Source organism: Bicyclus anynana, chromosome 3, assembly GCF_947172395.1.
Source record: "Bicyclus anynana chromosome 3, ilBicAnyn1.1, whole genome shotgun sequence".
Lineage (NCBI taxonomy): Eukaryota > Metazoa > Arthropoda > Insecta > Lepidoptera > Nymphalidae > Bicyclus > Bicyclus anynana.
The window spans coordinates 10,497,758-10,507,851 of record NC_069085.1 but is presented as its reverse complement, the minus strand read 5'-3'; the positions used below and the strand labels follow the sequence as shown (position 1 = coordinate 10,507,851).

Genomic DNA, 10,094 nt, shown 5'->3' with positions numbered 1-10,094 from the left:
TTTAATAACAAAAGGTATATGCTTTTTTTTAAAACAAGGATTTTATTTTTGTAAAATATCAAAGACCGGCCTTGGTATCATGTATCACGCCGAGACGAAATCTACCAGCCTCGGGTTAAGTCGTATATTTTCGCGTAATCTTCCGTGGGTCGAGCGACTGACCATCGAGTCGGGTACAAAGTCTATTTAAAATTTTCATAAGTGGAATCACTATTGGCAGAAAGTATCAGCGTCTTAATTATATCATATGCTATCTTTGTAAACCTACTTTCTGATGAATAAATAAATTATCATTATTATTATATTTGACCTTGGTATACTAGATGAATAAATAAATTATCATTATTATTATATTTGACCTTGGTATACTAGATGAATAAATAAATTATCATTATTATTATATTTGACCTTGGTATACTAGATGAATAAATAAATTATCATTATTATTATATTTGACCTTGGTATACTAGATGAATAAATAAATTATCATTATTATTATATTTGACCTTGGTATACTAGATGAATAAATAAATTATCATTATTATTATATTTGACCTTGGTATACTAGATGAATAAATAAATTATCATTATTATTATATTTGACCTTGGTATACTAGATGAAGATTATAATTTCTCATAATTTAGTTATTTTATCCAGCCCTTAATAAGCTGACATTAGTTTTCTGCTTTTTAGTTTTTTTTTTTTACTAAATTCTCTACAGAGTGATTAGTGGGTAAAATGTTATTTGGTGAAGGTTTCAAAATCTTGGATGTAAAAGTTGTCCCTCTGTATTAACAAATTTAATAATTGCTGTATTTTTTTTTTATTTTATTATTATGTATTTTGGTGTTAGCAAACAAATAACATCAAAAACAACCACTAAATTCTCTTTGAAGTAGTGATTATTACCAACATGAAGGAAAAACACTCGTTTTTTTATTTTCTTTTTTTTTTTTAATCGGTACATCTTTGCCCGGTTTATCCAAAACGATTTTATATAAGCTATTTTAGATATTTAGATTTTATATAGCTAAAAATCACCATGTTTTAAAAGGTACGATTTTTCACTTATTCCCGATTATATCCATACTCAGCCATGTTTTTCAACATAATTAAATTTTTAATATCTCGTTGGATAGCTAATAAGCCACACTTGTTTTTAAACTGCTATGCAGATAAAGTTGCTAGGTATTTTTAAAATAAACTTGCATTTAGTCATGGGATAAATACGTAAGTTTCATTTTTAAATCCTGTTTGAAGTAGAGTAATTTTTTTTTTGCTCCATATAATCTAATTCAATTTGATAGCTAATGATTTCTACTATCGTCCCTTAAAGGGGTCGCTATAAGTTTCCAGTGACCCTGTATATTAGCACACTCATTTACTTTATATATATCCGCATTTCGATTTTACGACTTATTTGTTGGATCAAATTCCATTATAATATTTTGTCATAATGTAATGTAAATATTAACACTTGCCGCGTCGTTCTTCGCTATGGCTGTCTGGCTCGTAGTTGCATTTCTTTTGATTAACCGGCTGCAACTTTGGCTGGGCGCCCGACTGCGATGCTGTTTGAACACTCGGCTGTGATGCCGGCTGGGATGCCGGCTGCCCGCCCGGCTGTGATGCCAGCTGGGACGCCGGCTGAACGCCCGGCTGTGTCGCCGGCTGCGACGCCGGCTGGGACGCCGGCTGAACTCCCGGCTGCGACGCCGGCTGAACGCCCGACTGTGTCGCCGGCTGCGACGCCGGCTGGGACGCCGGCTGAACGCCCGGCTGCGATGCCGGCTGGGACGCCGGCTGAACGCCCGGCTGCGATGCCGGCTGAACGCCCGGCTGCGATGCCGGCTGGGACGCCGGCTGAACGCCCGGCTGAACGCCCGGCTTCGACGCCGGCTGAACGCACGGCTTCGACGCCGGCTGAACGCCCGGCTTCGACGCCGGCCGAACGCCTGGCTGTGTCGCCGGCTGGACGCCGGCTGAACGCCCGGTTTCGACGCCAGCTGAACGCCCGGCTTCGACGCCAGCTGAACGCCCGGCTTCGACGCCAGCTGAACGCCCGGCTTCGACGCCAGCTGAACGCCCGGCTTCGACTCCTGGCTTCGACGCCGGCTGAACGCCCGGCTTTGACGCCGGCTGAATGCACGGCAGCGACGCCGGCTGCGACGCCGGCTAGGCTCCTGTTGAGCTCTCGGCTGCGGCGCCAGCAGAGCGCCCGGCTGGACGGAGCTACATCCTCGCTTGCGCGTTGAGTTGTTAGACCAACTTTGTTTGGTTTGCAGAGTGCCTCAATTTTTAAAGCTAAAAATAGAAATTGTGGAGGGCAGAAAAAGTATTCATCGAATAAAGAATCATTTCAGATCATACTGTTTTGTTGATTATTGATTACGATTACAAAAATTAATTATCAAGCGTAACAGATTTAATCCAATATTATTAAGTACACATTTATAAAAAGGTGTGGGTAAGTATAAAAACCAAATCGTTAAACTAACAACACTTTTGTTGGTAAACCACTCCTAGAAATTGTATTCTAACGTAAATAATAAATAAGTCACGAATTTAAAAAAAAAATAAAAAAATTAAATGAAAGCCATTTCACAAATATACAAATATAAAAACCAGATGTCACCTGCGGTCAATTTACAGCGTTCAGCATACCCCGCTTCTGATATTAGGGGTGGCGAGAAAAGAAACTCGAGGTTCACAAACACACCACTTTAATAACACAACTCTTCGATTATAATCACAAAAACTGAGCTCGCCTCATCCATGAAGCCACGTTTTTATACCTTTCCAACGGAATAAACAACAAGAACAAAATATAGTCAAACATCAATCTTTTATCTATACGGATATTGACATAACTTCATTTATGAATTATGTCAATATACGTTTTTAAATCTATTTATTTATTTTAGTTTAGTTTCGTATATTTTAGTTTAATTTTAATACGTCATGGTACCTACGTATATTGACAACACTACAGTTATAACCAGATTCTAACATAATGTAGCATATCCGTTAATACAAATGCCTTCTTATTTAATTTTCTAACAAGTAGGGGATGTATGTTCAGAGCCAACAACATTGATTTAGAGCCCGGCTGACTTACAACTTTTCGTTGGCCGACTAAATCGGCCGAGTGTAAAAGCGTCGTATGGCACCGCGCATACAACGCTATACCTGTTTTACACTCGGCCGGTATAGTCATGGTATAAAAGTATGACTGTTAAAAGTGATTGAAAAAGGATTAAATAACTGAAAAAATAAAAGAAAAGACATATTGATAATTATAAATTTGAACATAACATATAAATAAGTACTTATAGCAATAAAATATTTCACAAAACTTTAGTTCATTTCATGAAAGCACAGAAAACATATGTTGATAGCTTGGATTTTATCTTTATATCAGAGTAGTTAATTTTAACCTATTTTAATTTTTCAATATTTCATATTCCACCCATGTTATTCTCTTTTTTGATAAAATGTGATGGATACTATTTACTCTACAAAAAGTCAACCAGTTCAAAAAGTTCAAAATATTCTTGCAGTCTACATGACAATCGCAGTCACAGATTAATGATTCAATGAATGACAAAGTTGTTGTGGTTTGCAGTGCAATGTCTATCTAAAATTAAAGTTAGAGATAAAACAATTTAATATCTGGAATACTTGTAAATAAAATTCTTTACTGAATGCAATACACATTTATTTTGGTATATATGCTCTTTCAATTTTCACATCATCAACTGGGCAGTCATTTTTATCACATTCAACAAGACCTATTCTTTTTACCACTGTCATTCCACTTTGGACTCTTCCAAATATAGTGTGTTTTCCGTCTAACCATTGTGTAGGTGCTAATGTTATAAAAAACTGAGAACCATTAGTGTTTGGGCCAGCATTTGCCATAGAAAGTATACCAGCCCCTGTATGCTTCAAATCAGTTGTTATTTCATCATCAAACTGTGGTCCATATATTGACTGACCACCCTTTCCTGTTGCAGTATGATCACCTCCTTGGATCATGAAATCTCTAATGACTCTATGGAATTTTGTATTGTTATAGTAATTCCTTCTAACTAGTTCCATGAAGTTTCTGCAAGTCATTGGTGTATGTTTCCAGTACATCTCTACAACTATTGTGCCCATCCTGCAATATAACATAACTTACTTTAATAAAACATACATATATTTTTGACACTCTTTTTTATGTTGGATAGGCTTGCGCTTGACTTCAATCATTCATGCCTGATGGAAAGCAATGATGAGGTCAAGATGAAGCTTGCTTGCCTAGAAGATGCATATTCTCTCTTGCCTTAGAGGAGCATAAATTGTATGTGTCAGAAAACACAGACAGAGGAAGGCCATTCCACATCTTAGCAGTTCTAATTAGAAACATTGATGCAAATGTTCTGTGCAGGATGACTGGACATCTCAGCAAGACACAATGTCTTGCTGTTCTTTGATAGAATGGGGATGGAGGAACTCGATTATAACTCTCAAGAGAATCAAACTCATAGGGTACTTATGACCTAAAAAATTAACTAACTAAAAATGGCAAAATCTTTTTATAATTCGCTTCAAGACCTTGAGCCTCTCTAGAACTGCAGCAAGTAGAACGAGTATCCAAAGCTGCTTGAATAGGATCTTACCAAATTTGACTAGGCAGGGAGAACAACACGAGCAGAGGAGGGGAGTGTTAATCGATTGTCAAGGAATTCCTTAACCCTACATCCTTTGGTCAAGTCCAATCCTGGAGTCTGCTCGGAGTTTTTGTCTCTACCACACAATGGACCCGGAACCTACACAGTGAATCCATGGAATGTTATGATATTCGTGTCAATAATATTGGTCTAGTATTGAAAGTTAATTAAATGGGGGGTGTCCAATTTCAAGTAATTTTGCTAGAATATATTTAGTATAGTTGATTTTCAAAATATAAATTTTGGATTTTAATAATAAAGTAAACTTACGTAGTTTCTAGTACTGCAGTAGGTGGTTGCCAGGATTTATCTGGAATACCTGCGTTTGCATAGCCCAGCATGTTTTTAAATTAAATATTAGTATGATAATTAGAATAATAATGGTTATGCTTAGGGCAATGTTAGTGTACAACCATGCAACAGTCACCAATATTTAGATTTAGACAGATAGATTTGTTGAGATCTCCAACCTGAAACTACTAAAAAACCGTCTTCACTTCATTTGATTTTAATTTTTTATTTCGAATTTTGAAGATTACAGAATTACAAACAAAGTCTAAAGACACCAGCTTCATTTGTGGTCTGTCTCTGTGGACACCAGCACAAACGGCTAAAACGGTTATAAAGTAGACAAGGAACATCCAGAAGACACACAGATTAATACTAATAGTTAGAACATTGAGCACAGATTATGATTAATAGATACCTTAGACTATTAATAACTGGACGTGGTTCGCTAACCGTTACCCCTCTGGCAAAGATCAAAAATCTATGATCTAATGCGTTTATAAAAACTGTTGCTACAGAATCGATGTTTCATTGTAGTAATCGTTTTCGTCGTGTAAGGAGCTCCCTAAAAATGCCAGTTTGTGTAGTTAAATGGCATAAAAAACGGCCAAAAACTTGTAGTTTAGTAAAAGATGGAGTACCGTTTCATTTGAAAGTATTTAAACCTTAATTTTATCAAATTGTTAATAAAAACAATTTATAAAAAGAATTGATTCTTTGTACGAAACAGCCAAACATCGATCAGTAATCGAATATTCTATGTATTTAATCTGTGGATAGTCTAAGCAATGTCACAGTAAATATGCAAGCAGTAGTTTGACTTCATACTAGAGGTCGAAACAAGAGCTATACCTCATTTTCAATTTCAACTTACTAGTTAAATAGATTTTATTAATTAGAAATATGACTAACTCACTAACATACTAAACTTAAAACAGATACACTAACAATATACTAACATAGAAAAAATAATTAAAACTGAAAATTTAAAAACTTGTTTAATGTAATAATGTAAGGAATAATAAAGGCTTTGAAATTGAGAAAAACATAAAGCATTAATGGGGCTAACATAATCTACGGAACCCTACACTGCGCGTGGCCCGACACGCACTTGACCGGTTTTTTAATATTTGGTCACGTAGTGTGGAGGTAACACCTAGATGGCATCACCAAAATAAACATATGAATACGACCTATCCTTCAAGGTCATTGATTAGTATCAGCCTTATTTAAATCAACCGATCAAAAAACAACACGCATTTTATTGATCACTTCCTATTTTACTACAATTTACAAAATATTTTATTTGTTTACATAAAAAAAAGTATATTTACAATCACAAAACTAAATGAAAATACAAAGTTGGCAAATGTAATTAAAATGCTGGAGGCAGGCAGTTTACATACCGCGCGCTGTAAGTATTTATTTCAAAAATACGGCCGAGTATACTGCTTGTATATATTTTTACTGTGCACAATGTGTTTGTTAGTGTGTGTAAAAATTACGCGTGTGTGTATTGCGAGTCAAATTTATAGTTGTGTGTAGTGTATGGACACAGAATATACTTAATGGTGTTAAATGTTTTCGATGTGTGAGTTTACCTCGTCTCACTCAAAAAATGACAGACTTTTTGTTGGTGAATTTGGGTGCGAACCACGTCCAGTTATTAATGGTCTAAGATAGATACTGAATACTTTTTTCTTAAAATACAATGTATTATCTATGGATACTACCAATATATTATTTTACTCTTTGGCTACTATAAGTAAAAAATAATTGACACAGTCACAAAGACTAACGTCCAATTTACAGTATCTATGCGTCTGCCTATGATAAATGTTTACTATCTATAGATTTAGATATGAAATGTTAATTTTTTGTCTGTGGTAATAACCTAAAAAAATTAATTCTAGGCTTAGAAAAAAATAAATACAACACAATAAATTTTGAATTTTCGGGCTATGAACATACTTAAAGCAATAGTTTTGTTTTAAGTGAAATGTGAATTGTATAAACTGAATATTATAGGTATTTTGGTTACAATTATGTTATCTTACGAGAATAAGGTTATTCTGGCACCTATGGTGCGTATAGGGACGTTACCTATGCGGCTTTTAGCTCTTCGCTACGGTGCAGATATAGTGTATTCCGAAGAACTGATAGACTGGAAATTTCTACGTTCTAAACGCAGGTATAACGGTATGTTTTAATTTTTACATGTACCTAAACTCTTCTTCAACTTTGTCATCAAAAACATATTTGTGTTTGGCAATTTGATGTTTTAAGAAATTGTCTTCTATCCAAGGTCATGGGGCTTCAGGACTAATTCCCTCATGACAACACACCCTCTCCAAATGGCTCTCTAAGCCGAGTTAAGAGGCTCTCAGAATAGTTGTTCTGCCTATCTCTTCTACCTTGGGGCCCCTCTAGGTTGTGCTGCTCTGCGCTCGCCCAAAACCACTAATGACACCCCTGAGGTCCCATGAAGCCTATGACTATTACACAATCAGAATATAAACCTTACCAATGAATATAATTAATTTGTTTTTATTTTAGATATTTTGAATACAGTTGACTTTGTGGATCAAACAGATGGTACAATAGTTTTTAGAACCTGTCTAGAGGAAAAAGAAAAAGTAGTCTTGCAGCTTGGCACTTGTAATGCTGAAAGAGCTTTAAAAGTAGCAAAACTTCTGTAAGTATAAAATATGTGATAGAAATAATTTATAATAAGCAAAATGAGTGTAGGAAAATTGTGTATAAGAAAATTTATACACAATTTTCTTACACTTAGTTATACATATTTCAACAAATTTATTTCATCTTTAAGTAATTATTAAATTAATTAAAGCAAGTTTTGATTACCAACAAATTCAGTAGCACTAAAAGAAGTTTAAGACAGTTGTTATTACTAATCATGGTAAATACTAATAACACTAGCAACTATAATATCTTTCACTATTTTGCATAAATAAAGTCTAATATGTTTCAGGGAAAATGATGTTGCTGCAATTGATATTAATATGGGATGCCCCAAAGAATTTTCTATTAAAGGTGGAATGGGTGTAGCACTTTTAAAAGATACTGAAAAAGCTTGCACTATTTTAAAAACTCTGGTCGACAATCTTTCTATACCTGTAACTTGTAAAATAAGAATATTTGAAACACCAGAAAAAACTTTAGAAGTTGTTAATAAGCTTGTGAACACTGGAATACATGCGATAGCTATTCACGGTAGAACAAAGGATGAAAGACCACAACATGCAGTGCACACTGATATTATACAATATGTTGCAGAAAGGATATCAATACCAGTCATAGCCAAGTAAGAGACACTATACTTTTTGCTCTAAACCTGTAAAGTAATTGTACTGGTCCACAAGATAATTATTAATTACACAATATTTTAAATTTACATTTCTCATAAAGTCTCAGACATTTTATGGATAAAAAAAGGGTTTATTTAATTGAAGCTTTTGTAGAAAATAATGTAGTTATAATAAACTAGCCAATGCCCTGTTTTCACCCCTGTAATTCCTGTTACTGTGAGAATACAAGTGTATAATATAGCCTATGTCACTCACAAATAGGCTATCTAGTGTTAAAAGAATTTTGAAATTTGTGTTAGTAGATCCAGAGATTACCATATACAACACCATAAATTTTACCTCTTTATAATATTAGTATACATGATACAAATAATCATTTATCATGTTAAAACCAGTAAATTGTGTTTTGCTTTTCAGTGGTGGTTCTAAAGAAATAGAAAAGTATACAGATATATTTAAATTTAAAGAAATGACAGGTTGTACCAGCGTAATGCTTGCAAGGGCAGCTGAGTGGAACTGTTCAATATTCAGAAAAGATGGAATGTTACCTATGGACACAGTTATAACAGAATACCTAAAACTTGCAGTTGACTATGACAATTCACCATCAAACTCAAAGTATTGTATTCAAAATATTTTGAGAGACTTACAAGAAACCCCAAGAGGAAGAAAATTTCTTGAATGTCAAACATTAGAACAGATATGGTATGTTAATTTGTATAATAAGTGTTAGATACTTAATGAAAAGCAAAACAGTAACTTTGTTTCTCTTATTTTTAGTGCTATATGGGATTTGGATGAGTATTGTGTTGAAAAACAAAGTGAGTATCAAAAAAAGGGTATTAAAGGAAGGTGGCAAGTAAGCCCTGATGAGTTAGAGCCTCCAAACAAAAGAATTAAAGGTGAAGAAGTAAATTTCGAAGGAGTAATCAAATTGAAGGTAATACTATTTATTCATGTTATTGTATATATACCACATATATATACCAAGCAATTATTATGATTTTAAAAGTGTGTATTAAGTTTGTAATTAAATTCTCATAAACTGTTGAGTGTCATTAGTTTTAATACTTACTGCTTAGACAAAAAAACCTAATTTAGTACAATCAATCTCCAAAATGTTTTTATAATCATGTTATCTAATATCTTTATAGTGAGTTTTATTATATATATTTTTTTCTTGATAACAAATGAATTATTATATTTATTTCAGGTATGCTTTATTAGAGCTAATTTTAATGATATTGATTTGCCAAAAAGTCAGTTACATAAATGGGCTGGGAAGAATGGTTTTAAACTACCAACTTACCAAACACATCAAGTGGAAAAGTTATTTTGTTCAATACTTTCATTCAATGGCCAGAAGTACACTTCAACATTTTGGGAGAAAAATAAAAAATTTGCAGAGCAAGGAGCTGCATTGGTTGCATTATTTCATTTAAAAGTCATTAGTGAAGAAGATTTGATTAAATATGGAAGCATAATTAAATAAAAAAACTGTTCTAATAATTTATTTTAAAACCTTATAGATCAATTTACTTACATCTTTAAAACCACTGGGTCAAAATGTACTCTCCTTTTCACATATAGACTATAAACTGTAGGCTTATGATGACCATGACCTCAAGATGAAATAAAACACAAAATATATCAAAGAATATAAGCCTAACTAGAAATAGCACTTTTTTTCTGTTGGGACTCTGCAGCTATCGGCTGACAATAAGTCTTTCTCTTCACAAGATTTGTTCACTGTTGCATGCT

General features: G+C 34.0%; 2 protein-coding genes across 2 annotated transcripts; one reads left to right on the top strand and one right to left on the bottom strand.

The window, feature by feature from the left end:
• Window positions 1-3,694: 3,694 nt before the first annotated feature.
• On the bottom strand, window positions 3,695-5,328 carry LOC112053353 (peptidyl-prolyl cis-trans isomerase-like 1). Its single transcript, XM_024092748.2, has 2 exons — window positions 4,987-5,328; window positions 3,695-4,163 (listed from the first exon to the last, which is right to left on the bottom strand). The coding sequence occupies exons 1-2, from the start codon at window positions 5,055-5,057 to the stop codon at window positions 3,719-3,721; spliced, it is 516 nt and encodes a 171-aa protein (XP_023948516.1). The 5' UTR covers window positions 5,058-5,328; the 3' UTR covers window positions 3,695-3,718.
• A 1,553-nt stretch (window positions 5,329-6,881) lies between these two features.
• LOC112053348 (tRNA-dihydrouridine(20) synthase [NAD(P)+]-like) lies at window positions 6,882-9,842 on the top strand. The gene is made up of 6 exons (XM_024092740.2): window positions 6,882-7,203; window positions 7,561-7,699; window positions 7,997-8,329; window positions 8,751-9,038; window positions 9,114-9,273; window positions 9,547-9,842. The coding sequence occupies exons 1-6, from the start codon at window positions 7,050-7,052 to the stop codon at window positions 9,823-9,825; spliced, it is 1,353 nt and encodes a 450-aa protein (XP_023948508.2). The 5' UTR covers window positions 6,882-7,049; the 3' UTR covers window positions 9,826-9,842.
• The last annotated feature ends 252 nt before the right edge of the window (window positions 9,843-10,094 follow it).

What these genes read in the sequence shown, in the direction of transcription:
- LOC112053353 (XM_024092748.2), bottom strand. Translation starts at nt 5,057, where the DNA reads ATGCTGGGCTATGCAAACGCAGGTATTCCAGATAAATCCTGGCAACCA. An exon ending in ACTGCAGTACTAGAAACTAC is followed by an intron (nt 4,164 to 4,986) that starts GTAAGTTTACTT and finishes GTTATATTGCAG; the next exon opens with GATGGGCACAATAGTTGTAG.
- LOC112053348 (XM_024092740.2), top strand. Translation starts at nt 7,050, where the DNA reads ATGTTATCTTACGAGAATAAGGTTATTCTGGCACCTATGGTGCGTATA. An exon ending in TTCTAAACGCAGGTATAACG is followed by an intron (nt 7,204 to 7,560) that starts GTATGTTTTAAT and finishes TTTTTATTTTAG; the next exon opens with ATATTTTGAATACAGTTGAC. An exon ending in AAGGAGTAATCAAATTGAAG is followed by an intron (nt 9,274 to 9,546) that starts GTAATACTATTT and finishes TATTTATTTCAG; the next exon opens with GTATGCTTTATTAGAGCTAA.